Raw genomic sequence first — 17,397 nt, 5'->3', positions numbered from 1 at the left:
TTTTTTTACACTGTCCTTTTATACTATTCAGCAATCAGTATTGAGGGGACAATTTTATAGTGGCTCTGTTCATTTCTCTGTGGACAAGTTCAGAGTATTGTAGTGGAGGAAGAGAGATCAGCCTGGGATTTCATAGGACGTGGTCCTCTCCCCATTTTTTAACATTCATATGAAATCACTGGGGGAGAACATTTGTAGTTTGTTAATGATACACATCATTACCCAGTTTGTGAAGGAGATGCTGTTGATATCCTATTCTGCCACCTGGAAACTGGATAAAACTGTAGTAGTAGAGAAAGAAACTCGACACAAATGAAAATAAGTAAGTATCATTGTAGAAAATTTGAGGGGATAAGTAAAATCCCCTCAAATTCTCTATAATGATGCAAGAGAACTGGCAGCATTTTGGTAGACATAGTAAAATTGGATGGTTGATGTTTAATATGCATAGCATGAGCTATGCCAAATTAAGAGCAAACCTCTCTCTCTCTATGTGAATTATATACCACCATATTTACATACTAGACTCCCAACTGTTAAGATTATTAGAACATAAAAATATCACAATTAAAAGAAAATTCTTAATCATGACTATTTAATGTAACGTAACAGGTCAAGGCAACTATCCCACCTCTACCCAAATTTCTATGGAACAAGTCCCTGCTGCATCCCTTGCCCTTTGGAGATACTCATGGTTCTCACTCTCCTACGGTTCCAGAAATGCCTTAAGACTGGTTTTTGTTCTTTGATCTAAATTAGGGTATCTGTAGAGCCCCCACTGAATCTTTTCTCTGAATGTTGGGATTGGTGTTTGGGTCAGGCAATCTAATTCTCTGTGTAACGTATACCATATATATGCTATCAGAGTTCTTTTGGGGTTAGGTGACCTTAACAAATCTAATAAACAATTAGGTTTCAGGCAGGGATGGGATCCGACCAGTATAACTACCGGTTCTGTCGCACGATTTACGACCTGCTTAGCTGCCCGGACAGCTGAGCAGTGCTGCGTACAAGTGCGCAGCGGTTGGAAAAGCCCTTTTTCCCTGCTTTTTCAACTGCAGCTGTGTCATGCAAAGCAGCTGCGGTTGAAAAAGCAAGAAATAAAAGTCAGGTAAGAGCCCAGGTGGGCAGGTGGGCCAAAACAGAGCAGACATAGAACCGGTTCTATGTATGCTCTCTGTCTGCTGCTCTTCAGAACTACCGGTTCTACAGAGATGGACAGAACCGGTAGAATCCCACCCCGGTTTCAGGGCCGTAATGTTATCCTACAATGGGGCTTCCGAAACATGTTGCCATTATTTCTCTCTTCAATGTATTTTTAATGTACACATTTCCCTAAAATTTCAAACAACAAAATGAACAGAAATGAACAATAAAAACAGTACAATGAAGATATTTTAATAAAGACATACATAAAAAGTAAAGATTCTTCACATCTCCCTTGGGCACTCTACATCTCTCCAAACCCTGCCCTAGAACCCCAATAATTGTACATTTGATCTGCACCATTAAAAATATAAAATTCTCTTTTCTTATATATATATTTATTTATTAAAACTTCAACAAGAAAGATAAAATCTAATACAAACTAATATAAAACAAAGAAGACAAAGAAAAAATAAGTGCAAGAAAAGACAAAAGTTCAAGAAAAACAGAAAAGAAAGAAAAATATATAAAGAAGTGATTTCCCATATTCTTCCCAGCAATTTTAAGTGTATATTTCAGCCTCTATAAAATTACATATTGCTCTTCTATAATATATCCTAATTACCCAAACCATAAATCATGTTCATTTTTTTTATTTCTATACAAAAGTCCATAAGAGATTTGCTATTACCAATAAATGTAGATGATGTCCTTTCTGTAATCAAAAAAAATCAATTTATCCATTTCAGCAAAATCTGTCCACACCTAGAAAACAGTGGTGGGATTCAATTTTTTTTACTAATGGTTCTGTGGGCATGGCTTGTTTGGTGGGAGTGGCTTGGTGGTCATGTGGCTGGGTGGTCATGGCCAACTCAGCAAGGTGGTGCGGCACCTTGCTGCGAGTGACGTCGAGTTGTCCACGCCCAGTCAGTCACATGACCGATGTTGCAGAGACAGGGTGATTTTCTACGTACCTTCCCTCCCCCTCTTCCACCCTTGGGCTGACAAAAAGATCATGACTGCCTGCTGAGTCTGCCTGGGGTGGTTTTTTGTTTTTTGTTTTTTGCCAGAAGCCCCTCGGAGATAAATTTGCACTGACAAATCTTACTGTACCTTGTTGTTGCGGAACTGCCTGTTGCTGCTGCGGGGGCTGCTGTGGGCGTCTGGCTGCCCAAGTAAAGAACCGCACCAGCTCAGGGCAACTGTGAGGAGCAAGAGGGGAAGTCAAGGTGCTCATCTCATAGCAGTCAACTTCGCTCTCTTTTGCTCCAGTTAGGTGCTCCCGGCATGCACAAGGAGCATGAAGGGAGGCAAACACTGCATGGATGCGTTTTAAAAGTCAGAGAACTTTGCCCAAGACTTCTCGTGTATTCAGGGGCTACACCTCTCCCAACGATGAGTTGGTGGCGATCTAACAAAACGTCTTCCAGCTCTTAAAGATTGACTTTAAGAGCACCCCCATGGAAGAAGTCAAGAACGATAGCAAAAGTAGAGGCGGCGGGGGCAACAAGGGCATGTGATGGGTCCCTCCACGGTCCCCTCCCAGGTGACAGCCAGGGCTTTGGCACCTACTTTTTTCCTGAGAGATGCAGTGTCTGCCTCCCTTCATACTCCTTGTGGAGGGACACACATGCCCCGTCACCCCTGTCGCCACTACATTTGCTCGGCTTCTTCCATGGGGGCACTCTTAAAGTCAACCTTTAAGTGGTCCGGGAACATCCGCCCACCTGCCCGGCGCCCGTCCTCCTGGAGCACACTTTCTTCCTTCTCCTGGAGGACATGCCTCTTCCAGCCTGGCCTGGCCCAGCCAGCCAGCAGGTGACCACATATCCTGGGGCTTGTCGCGAGATGCCTGCAGTATGCTCTGTTCTATGTGTCAGGCCCAGCAAGTCCGAGCAGCAGGCACATAGAACAGGGTGGCGCCGGACCGTTGGAGAAGCGGAGCAAAGCCAGAGATTAGTAGCTGCCTCATTCGGCGCAGAAAGCTTCCCCCAACCAGCCGGCTGGTCTCCTCCTCCTCGGCCATACAGAACAAACAGGCAGAGAAGGAGGAGAGCAGCTGGCCAGTTGGGGGAGGCTTCTTGTGCTGCGAAAGAGGCGGCTAATGATCTCCGGCTCTGCTCTGCTTCTCCAACATCCGGCACCGCCCTGTTCTATGTGCTGGCTGCTCGGACTTGCCGGGCCCGGCATATAGAACAGGGCATGCTTTTTTTGGTGCGGCTGCTGTACTGCAGCCTCACCAAAAAAAGCACACAGCAGCTGCAGGCATCTTGTGACAAGGGGGACAAGAAGCCCCGGGATATCTGCCCACCCACCTGCTGGCTGACCGGGCTGGAAGAGGCATGTCCACAGGGGGAATGAAGAAAGCATGCTCCGGGATGCCGGGTGGATGTCCTGGGGCTGCTACACCCGTGCACTGCATGTGTAGTGGCTACACACACAGTGTGCATGTGCAGCAGCCCTGGGACATCCACCCGAGTTGTGCCATGGTTGCCGCATGGTAGGGAAAGCTAGGAGAGCAACCGGGACAAGTGAGCAACTGGGTGACTGGGTTGAGGGTGTGGCCAGCCAGGGGTCGCCACTGGTTCGGTGACCCATGCCAGATCACCGCAACTGGTTCACCCAAGCCAGTGCAAACCGGTTGAATACCACCTCTGCTAGAAAATCATTCCTTGATGCTTGGTAGTGTCAAATCTCTCCATGTCTGTGCATGTCTTGTCACAGTAATCATATTGAAATATTTTTCCATAGCTTTTTTTCTAATTATTTATCCACTAATCCCAAAAGGAGAAATGTTGGTTTCAATTAAAATATTGATCTTTAAAATCCGCTATGTCAAAGTGTGTATTTGAACCTCAATTTTAAGGCTTTTTTTTTTTTTAAACACACAGAAGATGTAATCTTCTATCATGTTTCAGCCTTCAGGTTGGATCCAGACTAGGCATGACCAAAACCTCATTCACAAAATGATATGCTGGAAGAATGTAATATCCCTTATTCGGGTGACCTGCAAAAAAAACTGCTCTAGCAGTTTAAAGTTGGGGGCTGTAGAGGCAGGGAGGAATCGTTTTCTTTTTTCCCCCCTCCAGCGTGATCTTCCTCTAGTTCTCTTTCACGAACGGAAGGTGCCCAACATTGGTTCTATTTTTTTCTGAACAAATAATATTTCAAATATTTTAATGTTCTTGGAGAGAAATGTTTCCTTTGTCAATCCCATAGGAAACAAATAAGCTTCTAATTTTCTAACATAAAAGACATTGGGAAAATCATCCCTGAGTTGTTGTTTTTTAAAATGCACTTCAGCCCCCCCTTTTTATTAGCAAGATGGGGGAAAATGGACACATATTCTCCAATGTCTTTCATTGCAGCATCAACAAATGGATGATATACAACAATAGAACTGGTGTTCAATGATAGTGTGTGTGAGACTTATAATAGCAAATAACACAAAAGGAAGGCTCAAGTAGGAAAGGGAACTGTGCTACATCTGTGCTGAGAGAAATGTAATATGAGGTATGAACCAATCCTGTAAAAGATGCATCAAAAGATGGGCAGGTGTACAACTGAAGTAGTTGAAGAGCCCTAGTTCCACTGGGTTCTGATTAGGACATTCTGTGTACAAATGACTGAAGTGTATGGAATTACAGCAGCACTGTCATTGCACATATGAATCAGATAACCTGCAAAGGAAGAAAGGAATACTGCTAATGATTCAGTCAGAGACCATGATGCTACAGGAGTGAAAGAACTATTTTGCGAGACAGTTTGGCACCAGAATACACTGCTTGAAGCCAGTTATCTGGATATGGAGAAAACTGGAGAAAACCGATACCTCGGAACTGGAGAAATCCAGTAATAAATACTTTTTTTTACTTAAACTGTCAGGGCTATGGAGAGACCATATGGCAAAACATTAAACTGGTAAATAGAGCCAGCTACTGTAAAATGAAGGAAGCATCAATAGTAAAGGACTATAGATATGTGAAGGTATGCAGCTTGCAATCTGTATATGCAGATCATATCTATTTACCCAAAGAACAACTATCAGTAATCATTCTGAAAGAAGAACATCTTAAAAAATAGTTAAAAGGATGAAAGTCCAACGTATTGTAGATCTGAGCTTCCCATTCTTTCTAGGAACACTTAGACCTCAATTTGGAGAAAGAGAGAAATAATCTGTAATAACTCTGGTGACAGCTTGAAAGGAACAGAGAAGTCTGGTGTGGAGCTTATCTTGCAAAAAATAGAACCCAAAGTTAATTAATATAAACCTTGAAAATGAACCCAGTACTTGATGAATGGTTGATTGGGGAAAGATCAAGTTCAAAGATAACATTTGGAGTTTGAGGCTGATGAAGTCAAGAGAGATAACATTCACTCCAGAAAAAAAAGCTTTCAGAAGGAGAGCAGGATGCTTGCTCTTCATCGTGGGTTGAGTGATAAAGTTGAAGATGATATCAAATAAACTGAAAAGGCATCCAAATCATTACTGTCAAATTAAGAGAAGTGAGATGACTTCTGACAGGGGTGACCAAATGTTCTCAGCAGATTCACCTTATTAACTGAGGGGAAGACAATGAGCTTTGGTCAAAAGGTTATGCTAACCTGGAAGATGAATATGAGGTCTGTCTCAAAGGAACATCTTGAAGGAGAGAAAAATGTGGGGGATGAGAGAGTAATTGCTATTTTTTACATGATTGGGCAAAGGCATTATAAATGGTAGAAGAGGAAACAGAAGGCCAATATATATTACATTCAGTGAATCTTTGGATGTTTCAGGGAGAAATGATCACTTAAGATCTTGGTGACCTTGAGATGGCCAAAGATGAAGACACTGACTTTGACAATTCTGAAAGATAAAGGGGTAATCAGAAAGTGATATCCTGATTTTTCCCCTTTCGAGGCAGATTCCTATGTCTAAATAAGGAAGGAGTGGACAACATAAAGGACATCATAAAGTACATCAATAACCTGTCCATTGATAACCAGAGAAAGCAGAGATTGAGAAGGCCATGGTAGAGAGGAACTAGACTCTGGAGCTGGTATTCAAGAGGCAACATATTATTTATTCCCCTTTTCCTTTTTTCTCTGCTTGGAATTGGCTGTAGTATTTCTCTTAGAATGTTCACCACACTCAATGGCTAAAGCTAATAATGGCACACAAAAAAATCCATGAGCAATGGATAATTTGACCAACACGAGGCAGCCAGCAAACATTTTTTGGCGACATGGTAAGAGAGTTGGAGAAAATGAGCCTACTGTCTTTAAGTTTGCTCCCAGAATGTAGCTCACAAATAAGAATGATTGGGATTATTGTTTAGAAATGACTGGCAGTATTTACAAATGTCTACAATAGACTATATACATACATATTCCAACAGATGTAAAAATTTGTTTCCATAATCTAATAAGAAAAATAATACTGGTGCTTGTGAAACAGGGGCCTTGGAGCCATATTGCCAAAGGTCAGCTCTCTGTGATGAGAGGACAAAGTGTCCTAACAAACTAATCTAAAGAGTTTTCAAGAATCAGAGATATTAAAGAAAGAAAATTAAGGGAAAACTAGAGAATAACAATACAGCAGAATGAAGTTCATCTCAAGATCAACACTGTGGTGGATGAAAACAAACTGGAGTGGCTTGAAGCAGAACTGCATCTAGTCACGAAGAATATAAGAAGGACAAGGTTTCCACCAAAAATCTGTAAACACTCTAGCAGCTTCCCAAGAGGGTTCTGGCAGCCACTCGTTTGTATCAATAACAGAGATCACAATATGAAGACCTCGTTCTGGGATTCTTGTCAGTTAAAAAGCATGATTAAATTACAATGCTTAAAAGAAATATTTGCCAGTTAGAAGGCAGACAATCTGTTTTTTCAGCTTTCAGGCACAGAGGTGCTTTTCCTAAGGTCAGCAAATTGGGGGTGGGGGTGGGGGGTGGGTGGGGGTGGAGAAAATACACTATTTCACATAGAAAACATGAATGTCGTGTGAATTTAATTTTCTTTGCTGTTCTTTTGAGAACCATTGTTAAATATTTGACAGCTGATTATATCCCATTAGCAAGATTCTTACAAAGGGAAAATGTGGTATAATGCTACAACTGTGAATACTACCATTTTTAGGACTCTGAATTTGTCTCTGAATTTGCCTGGGTGGAGCATGCACCTTTTCTTTTTTTGTTAACTGCCTTTCGATGAACTGCTTACAATAAATTGAGAAATCTCCAAATATTCTGAACTTGTAGAACTTTCAGTAGCTTTCTTCTCTTTCCCAGTGTTATAAGAAATCATTATATCAATCAGGGGTGGGGTTCAATTTTTTTACTACCAGTTCTGTGGGCATGGCTTGGTGGGCATGGCAGGGGAAGGATACTGTAAAATCTCCAGTCAGAGGTGGTATTTGCTGGTTCTCCGAACTACTCAAAATTTCTGCTACAGATTGTCCAGAACTGGTCAAAACCTGCTGAATACCACCTCTGATAGATGCTAGGCACTTTGCTCATAAAGTCACTGTAATAATTCCCTAATCTCCTCCCACTCTAAGAAAAACAAAAACTTTATCAGAATTTCTTGAAGCTCTTTCCCAAGGCAAAATTAAAACTACCAATGAATAAAAAAATGAAAGAAGTAAGAGAAAATTGTACTGTCCTTAAAGATGTAGTTTAAAAATTCCTTTTCCACTTTTGCTAAACACTATCATCACGCTCAACTGCCCCCCAATGGTTAACGCTGTCAAAAAGATATTGACATAGACAGGCTACCTACAATAGCAATAGCACTTAGACTTATATATCGCTTTATAGCCTATTACCCCCAACAATTTGGGTCCTCATTTTACCCACCTCAGAAGGTTGGAAGGCTGAGTAAACCTTGAGCCTGGTGGGATTTGAACTGCCAAATTGTAGGCAGCTGGCTGCAGAAATAACTTGCAGTACTGCACTCTAACCACTGCGCCACAGAGGGTCATATTGAATATCACACAATGCTGATATTCCTCAAATTCTCTATCATTAGAACTTGATTAGCTATCTCTTCCTATTCTAGAAATAATAAGGACCAATCAAAGAAAGACAAACAGCAGATATCATCAGCACTTGACCATCTTCAGTGGTGCCAATTTACTCTGAATTTATGTCCATACTTTCATGATTTCATATGTGTTGTAGCTGATATCTTAAGACATTATCTAAGAAAAAAACAGCAAACTAACTTATGCCACGTTTCCTCTGCCAATTTGTATAATTAATTTTTTTTTAGATAGACTTCCCCTAGTTTACATTATATGTATTTCAGAAACTATTTTTTCCTCTCCAACTTGTCAGAATCAGCAACTAATAAAAGAACGTGTCAGAGTTCCTCGTTTGAATGTAGTAGTAGTAGTAGTAGTAGTAGTAGTAGTAGTAGTAATAATAATAATAATAATAATAATAATAATAATAATAATAATAATGTATTATTAACAATTAGCAGCCCATGGGTTGAGCTATTTAGGCACTAGTATCACCTAACTGCAGCCACACAGTTAAGAATTTAACTCCAACTATTTTTCAACAGGCTACTCAAAAGGAAATTTTATTTCCTTATGCAAATTTTTGGACTTAAGAGTGCTTTATTGGTGGAATGTTGTCCAGAGGTGCATTTTAAAATGGCATGATCCCTGATGACATGGGCCAGGTCAGCAACTCTTCCTTTGGGTTGCTGTAAGAGATTTCCTTGACATTTTGTTCATAAAGTCACTTGGGAGAGCTTGGAGTTGAATGTTATTCTCCAGTGTCATAATATCTTGCTAGACTCCCCCTAAAGAAGCTTATGTGCACCTGGAGAATGTTATGGTTCCACTTGGATGGTCCATCCAGAGGAGGACATAGCTAGAAGTGAATTTGTCTAGTTAGAGCTAATATGCCCGTCATGCCCTTTCTTTGACATTGTTTTTTTTAATTTGTTTATAATATAAAGTACAAAAAAAATACAAAAACAAATAGTAGGAAAAATAAGGGAGGGAAGGGAAGAGTACAGGAAAGAAGGGAAAAAGAAAGAAAAGGCATTGACTTCTGATTTCTGACTCCCGAAGGACTAGGGGTGACATGATAGCAGTGTTCCAATATCTCAGGGACTGCTACAAAGGAGAGGGAGTCAAGCTATTCTCCAAAGCACCTGAGGGTAGGACAAGAAGCAAATGGTGGAAACCTATCAAGGAAAGAAGCAACTTAGAACTAAGGAGAAATTTCCTGGCAGTTAGAACAATTAATCAGTGGAATAACTTGCCTCCACAGGTTGTGAATGCTCCAGCACTAGAAGTTTTTAAGAAGAGATTGGATAACCATTTGTAGTGTAGGGTTTCCTACCTAAGCAGGGGGTTGGACTAGAAGACCTCCAAGGTCCCTTCCAACTCTGTTACTCTATTTTCCATTTTCCCTTTGGTGCAGTAAAATAATAATATAGTAACATCCAATCTCAACTTTTTTACTTTTACATAGTAATATAAAGTAGCCATTTCTATATCAACAACCAATTGTGCCCTTTCTTGGGTGGCAGGTAATAGTTAACCCTACACTCTTTGCTTCTATATTGTACTACTTCTCTGAGCTGCCCTTGAAGACTACTCAGAAACCGTGTCTAATGCAGAATGTACTAGTCCACATGCTGACTGGTGAGAGCTGGTTCAGTAGTATATCCCCTACACTGCAAAAACTGTGCTGGCTTCCAGCAGATTTCTGAGTACAATTCAAGATGGTGGTGCTTAAAGCCTTTCCAAACTTGGACTAGAGTACCTTTTCCATAATAATCTGACCAACCTGTCTTTCTGCATAGCAGGGGATTCTACAGTTTTCTTCAGCTGGGAGGTGAATGGGGTAGGGGCCCAGAAGCTGCTTTAGACCTCCAGCAAAAGAAAAACCCCAAGATTCAAATGGCCCTCTCACATCTCCAGGAAAGTGGTTAAAACTTGCCTTTTCAGACAAGCTTGTCTGTTATCTTCTAATCCTGGATTTATATGGATTTATATCATACTTGCTTGTGGTTTTTTAAAAATGTTTTCATTAAGTTGTTCCACAAACTACCTATTTTTTTTGCAAATGGGCAGTATATAAACACTGAAAAATAGATAAGTAAATACACACACACACACACACACACACACACACACACACACACACACACATATATATATATATATATATATATATATATATATATATATATATATATATATATATATATATATTTATATATTTATTTTCTTAAGTTTTCGCGGGTACTTACATGTATGGCATTCAGCTTTGTTCGGGTATTTTCCCACGTCATTGTAGTTGTGCTTTTAAAGTTCTGAACGACGAACACAATACAGAAGCCTGATGATGGCAGATGAGATTCTGCTGAAACGTTGCTACAACTTTAAAAGCACAACTACAATGACGTGGGAAAATACCCGAACAAAGCTGAATGCCATACATGTAAGTACCGCGAAACTTAAGAAAAACACACACACACACACACACACACACACACACACACATATATATATATATATATATATATATATCTGCAATTAGAGATCAATAGTAAATCCATATTAAAATTTGCCTTGAGTTCAGTTCTAGCTACCTAAGACAGTATTGTATAGCCTCATGTACCTAGATCTACATTTGGCTAAGGCAGTCGATATGTCTATATGGCTCTCAGATTCCCTGCATTTCATTAAGTTCATGCTTTCTGCCAGTCTGAGCTGATATAAAGCCATGCCATCAATGGGATATGCTGAAATTACACAGAATAGCTATGCTATTCCTCGGTGTTGCCCATGCCATACTTATGATGATGCCTAGTTTATGTCTCTATAGAGATTCTCAGTCATCCAGGTCATAGTTGTCCCGAAGTCGTTTTTTCAAGAGGCAACTTAATTTTCTGGTTTTACTTTGAAGATGTTTCGCTTCCCATCCAAGAAGCTATAGAGCTGAGAAGCGAAACGTCTTCAAAGAAAAACAGAAAGTCCAGTTGCCTCTTGAAAAAGCACCCGAGGGACCTAGTTTAAGTCATGCCACTAACCTATCTTCACTGGCAAAAGAACTCTATCAATCAAAACTGGTCAGGCTGACACATATGCATTGTGCTGCTTCTGCTGAACCCTATAACCATTTAAGCTGGTGAATCTTAAATAAAAGAACTGTATCCAAAGGTAGCAGCAGCATGTGGTTAAGTGACAAGTTTTTAATTATGAAAAACAAAAAAGCATTCCATAAACAACTTACTGCAAAGCCTGACCGTTCCTAATCTGAGAGAGCAAAGGCAAGATAAATACATTTATTGAAAAATTAGCTGTTTGTTTTAGAACAATATTTCTAATCATCCAGACATAAAATCACAAACACAGTGAATGATCTAAGTCACATTATAAACTCCATACAGGGGCACACATACAGGATACTTCTTAAAATAATATGAATGTCCAGCTCAAATGCCATAGAATTGGTAAGTATTCATTACTGCCTTTGTTAGAATGCAATATATTTCCTGCTGCATTTGCATGGCCAAGTCTCTGTTCAGAAAAATAAACAGAAACTGCATTGTGATTTTTAAATGCTCCCCCACCTTATTAAACTGCAATCGCAATACCCGATAAGAAGAAAATATTGCAGCAATGCCAAGTACCTGAACCATCTGAAGTGGCTGGCTCCAGCGAAAAGGATCAGCATGAAGAAAGTGTGCGGTTGGGAGAGCTGTTCGAAGACCGGGTAAATGCTCCTCCTGTGATATCCACAATGCTAGCACCACACGCCAAGCAGTTGGTGGTTAAAATTTAAAAAGCGAGACCATAGTGAAGCCTGGGCTGTGATAAGAATCTCTTGTCTCCAAGAGCAAGCAGTCTCAGGAGAAAGTCACACAAGCAATAAAGCTGACAGAGTCTCTGGAGGCTAAGCTAGTACTGTACTCTGAGGGGAGCAAACTAATGTTCTTTCCCAAACGGAAGAATTTAATGCAGTCTTGCTCTTGACTGGACTTCAGAAAGATTACACGTTAACAATTAATACACTTGAAATACCACCGAGAGCAGGGTGGTTTACATCATTTCGAACAGTAAAATAGTATGTCCCTGCCAGAAGATCAGCGCCTGAAAACTGATCTTAGAGAATATTGTTAAGTAAAATTAAACATGCCAGGATGAGTAATTGGTGAAATGTGTTGATGTTAGTTGTTTGCTGATCAGAGAAGCTCCACAGAGCTCGTCACATTTGCAGGCTGTTTAGTTAAAAATAAACTACCAAGTGTTTAATCCAATCTATTTTGGATACATTTAGGAAGGAGCTAAAACATATAATTAACCCAATATATAGTGTAGGCAAATTTGAATAACTATATTATTCTGTATATGTGTTATTTTCTCTCCCACACAGATATAAATAATCCATATTCATGAGAGCTGCTATTCAGTGTATTTATTTTTTAATTCATAGCCAGTGTAAAGGTTTAGCAATAAATACAGTTTGCTTAGTAAGACAAAAGGCCTATCTAATTTGGCATTTGGCTCTTATAATATGCAAAAAAAAAATGCCTTTGGATCATTCATAAGTGAAATCGAAATATAAAAGTATTCTTCTTAATATCTGAACAGATAACTTCAGAGTTGCCTGAACTGCGAGAGAAGCAGCAAATAGATTTGATAAATAAAAATAAATAAAACTTAAAACATATATAAAGGATTTTTATTTTTATTCAAATAATCTATAGTTTCTTCACAAAAATATCTTCAAACAAAATTTAATCTAACCAAAAATGTTCAGTTAAAGCTTAATGATAACTTTATATGATTTTACCTTTCAAATATCATAAATGAATGCTACCAAAGTCAATCTAGAGATAATAAATAATAATATTCTTATTTCTATGCTTGAACTATGTAAGCAGAGCAATATAATTACCTCTCAAATTACAATGTTTAAGACTGATACACCAAGCAATAGGGGCATGAGCTCAGGAATTAATGGAAAATTCCAGTTTGTCCATTCAGTACTTGGCCTTCCAAGATGCTTCCAGAAGGCTTTAAGTATAATTTCTAAATAAAAGGTCTTATTCAGTATCTTTAATCATCAGTCTCTTTCTTTGAAGAACTTTGTCCCAAGGTAAAATAAATTGAGTTTAGTCACTGAGGCTTAAGTTAATCACTGCTGGCTTATTGATTTCACATAATATTACAACCCAAATGTCAACATAGATAGTGTGAGCAAAAATTATACAGGTAATCCTTGACGTACGACCAAAATTGAGCCCTAAAATTAGGTTGCCAAGTGAGAAATTTGTTAAGTGAGTTTTGCCCCATTTTACAACTTTTCTTGCTACATTTGTTAACTGAATCACTGCAGTTGTTAAGTTTGTAATATGGTTGTTAAGTGAATCAGGCTTTCCAAATGACTTTGCTTGTCATAAAGTCACAAAAGGGGATCACATGACCTTGAGACACTGCAGCTGTCATCAATATGAACCAGTTGTCAAACATCCAAATGCAAGTCACGTGACCATAGGGATGCTGCAATGGTTGTAAATGTGAAAAACAGTAATAAGTCTCTGTTTTCAGTGCCGTTGTAACTTTGAGCGATCACTAAACAAACTGTTGTAAGTTGAGGACTACCTGTATTTTTAAATGTTTTTGAACATCCAAATCAGTTTCAAATCAATTTATTTGCATGATTCCTAAAGATTATTTAATTATTTAACTGCTACTTAGGAAATAAGCAAATCCCATCAAACTTTATATTATTTTTTCTGTTATTTGAATGATCTTGCCTCAAACTATAGCCAATCCTCAACTTACAACCTTTCGTTTAGTGACTGTTCAAACTTACGACAGCACTGAAAACAATACCTTATGACCACTTTTCACACTTACGACCATTGCAGTATGGCCATGGTCAGGTAATCAAAATTCAAAGGCGTGGCAACTGGCATGTATTTATGACAGTTGCAGTGTGCCAGGGTCATGTGGTTACCTTTTGCGATTCTCTGACATGCAAAGTCATTGGGGAAGCCAGAGTCACTTAACAACCCTGTTGCTCACTTAACAACTGTATGATTCACTTAACAACTGTGACAAGAAAGGTAGCAAAATGGGTCAAACTCGTTTAACAGCCATTTTACTTAGCAAGGAAATTTATCAACTCAGTTGTGATAGTAAGTCAAGGATTATGTTTATTTTTTTTGTTGAGAAAGTGAATATATTATATTGAAACATATTCAGAAAAGTCTACAATATCTATTAATGAGATATTTTATTTTAAACAATAGCTTTAGGTTTAAAATAACACTAAATAAACTATTTGATCTATATCATGTATATTAGAAGAACAAAGAGACCTTAGAGAGGTCCAAATCATTGTTCATTTTTATTTTCGGAGATTTTTCTATGCCGTGTTTTCTTTCAATTTCTAACAAAATCGGCACTACTACCATATTTTTCTAATTTACATGAAGTTATTTTGTTAAATACAGCACATCAAGGGACAAACTTGTGCCTTAATACATTTGCTAAACTTTGAACTGAAATGGCAGCTAATTAAGACATTTCCCTTGCTCAAGGATTAATTAATAAATAAATAAAACAATTTACAAGCTATTGCACAACTAACTGAAAGAAGGAAATTGACTGGTTATTTTTCAAACATTCTCTTTAACAGCCAGCAGATGTCAACATAAATCCACTATATGCCTCAACTCTAACCCAGATCTTGCCACCCTGGTTAAAAACATGCTGTTGCGAGAAGTTTCTCCCTGTCAAGGGCAGGCATTCATTAGTCAAAATCTATGTATAATAAATTATTTCATCTTGGAAAATAAGAGCATGGCAAACACCAGATTTCCCTTTTATTTTCTGCATCATGCTACCAGTAAAAAGGTATCATCATTTGCTTACATTGCTTACCTTAGCCTTATTTTTAACTATCTGAATTTCTATAAATGTTCAGGCGTAATTAATCTTAATTATGCATAAAATGTTTCTTTCCATCTAGGTCAAATAACCTACAACTCATATAGAAGCTAAACAGGTGAGGAAAAAACAAATGTACACTCTACTTTCAGTTCAACTATGGTATGATGATTCAATTTTCTTGGAAACAACATGGAAGTGTTTAGTCATTGCTTTCTATTGGATGTTTGTGCAATTTCTAGTCTATAGCCCTTGTATTTCTTGGCAGTTTACCATGAAAGTACTATCCAGGGCCAGCGTTGCTTAACTTTTTGAAATCAACTGAGATTTTGCTAGCTACTACATAAATAACAGTTTCTCAGAAAGTTTTCGTAGCACAAATTCTAGAATCCCTAATTGCCAAATCCTAGAGGTATGCTGTTACAGAATTACTTAAAAGTCTTTAAATAATTCTATATTCTCTCTCCTAGCCTTATTAAATACATTACATTAGCCTTCTTCAACCATGTTGAGATTACAACACCACAGATATTCCTAGTTTATCTAGCACACGGGTGTCAAAGTAGTGGCGTCACGTTGCTGTCACATGACGTTTCATGAGCTGCGGTGGGCATGTCCTGCATGTGACGCATCCAGCCCATGGGCCACCAATTTGATACCCCTGCAAGAGGAAGGATTTCTATGAGTGGCCACAACAGAGAGTTAACAGGGCATCAGTATTGTCTTTTTACCAAGCCAATAGCTCAAAGGATTTGGGTAGCCAGCGAATGTGGACATTTGCAAGTATTTTCAGCAATTTCATTGAATCTCCAGACTATTCTCTTTGGTTGAAATACAGAGTGCTTATTTGCCTTGCTACCTCTAAAATAATCTGCTGCTTTAAGCTGTAATAGAGGTGATAGTTAACTCTAATAAATACACTTTAAAAAAAAACACAACCTGATCACAGATCCTTGCCTAAAAACTGTTAACTCTATTTTAGAGACATAAAATTTTCCTGGTTTGCTTTACCAGCTCATTCTTTGGGATAGTCCCTAACCGTAAGAGATTGGAAACTTCAGCTGGAATTCTAGGAGCAGTTTATTTTACTTGCTGTGACTTAATGGGGCTTCAAGGATTCTAGTTTGGAGCTCCCTCCATCAGCTCATTTCTTCAGAAAAATCAGGTTAACTCTTCACCACGGAACCTGGTGGTCTGCCTTTCTATAGGTCTGGAGAAATGTTCTTTGCTTGTCCAGGCTCTAGTACTTCCTCTAAGGTCAGTTGTCCTTGGAGTTCTTCTGGTCCCTCATTCTGAAATTATTCTATCCTCTTTCAGGGAACCATTTTGCCTCACTCTGATCTCTCACATGCTCCTCGATCCCTCTCTCATTTCAAAATGAACCTTTTTAAATGGAAGAGTTACGGACTAAGCAAACACACTATTTAAAATCCTAATAGTTTTACTTCTACAGCAGGTTCGTAATCCTGCACTTCTGATTGGCCCGCGAGCAGCGGATCCTGATTGGTCAATTCTGGCCGATCTGATTGGCTGTTAACGGGCGCCACTGATTGGCCGTTCCCAGCGCGGCAAACTCAAAAGCATTGGCTGTTGTGACAGCAGCCAGCCCTATAAAAGGGCTGCTGCTGCCCAAGTATTTCGCTCTGTTCTGAAGTCACTAATAAAGAGTTGAGTCACTACCCGATGCCTCGTCTCCGTTCCTTGCGCCCACGCTCCAGACATAACACTGGTGACGAAGGTGGGATGCGGAGACATTAGAGCTGAGCACGTGGCTGAGAGCGCACCGAAAGAAGCGGCAGAATTACCAACAGCGCCATACCACCCGCTCCATTTGACCCAGCAAACGAAGACTGGGACTCGTATATGGACAGGTTTCAGATGTTCCTGGAAACCAACAATCTGAAGGATGCTTCGCCTGGCAAGAAACGAGCTGTATTCCTGACCCATTGCGGGCCTGCCGTTTTCAAAATGGCAAAGGCGCTTGCAAAACCAGCAGAAGTCAAGACAATGGACTGGGACAACCTCACCCCAATCCTCTGGGCGCATTATGTCCCAGCGGTACCAACGCTCATCCGAAGACACGAGTTTTACCAGAGGGACCAACAGGAAGGCGAGAGTGTTGGAGACTTCATTGCCAACCTTAGGAACCTAGGTGGACTCTGTGGCTTCACCAACCTCGAAGAAGCCATGAGAGATCGGATTGCCTTGGGTCTCAAAGACCCCACAACCCAGAGCAAGATAATGGCGAAGGGAGACATCGCCCTCGCAGATGTCATCGCCGACGCTACTGCAGCAGAAGCAACCAGGAAGTCAGCCGCTCGAATGCGCCGAGCAAA

General features: G+C 39.6%; 1 protein-coding gene and 1 long non-coding RNA gene across 10 annotated transcripts in view; one reads left to right on the top strand and one right to left on the bottom strand.

Annotated features, from left to right (window-relative positions):
* Nucleotides 1-17,397, bottom strand: part of ZNF385B (zinc finger protein 385B) — a 279,989-nt gene that overhangs the window by 54,657 nt on the left and 207,935 nt on the right. Inside the window, exon 1 of one of the 9 annotated variants that reach the window (XM_087949656.1) lies at nt 11,758-11,913. The exons of 7 other annotated variants lie outside the window; for them this stretch is intronic. In XM_087949656.1, the coding sequence (XP_087805782.1) occupies nt 11,758-11,802 (45 nt within the window). In that variant the 5' untranslated portion in view covers nt 11,803-11,913. Of the gene's footprint in view, nt 1-11,757; nt 11,914-17,397 lie in introns of those variants that run through there. One more of the 9 variants, XM_087949657.1, reaches the window with a different exon arrangement.
* LOC148133128 (uncharacterized) lies at nt 11,543-16,429 on the top strand. The gene is made up of 3 exons (XR_015746491.1): nt 11,543-11,613; nt 15,144-15,179; nt 16,379-16,429. It is a non-coding gene; the product is annotated as an uncharacterized LOC148133128 (long non-coding RNA).

The sequence above is a fragment of the Notechis scutatus genome, chromosome 1 (genome assembly GCF_049901735.1).
Source record: "Notechis scutatus isolate UNSWTSFEM ecotype Mainland chromosome 1, rNotScu1.2, whole genome shotgun sequence".
In the NCBI taxonomy this organism is placed as follows: domain Eukaryota; kingdom Metazoa; phylum Chordata; class Lepidosauria; order Squamata; family Elapidae; genus Notechis; species Notechis scutatus.
The sequence above is the reverse complement of the archived record's forward strand: the minus strand, read 5'-3'. Positions and strand labels throughout refer to the sequence as shown.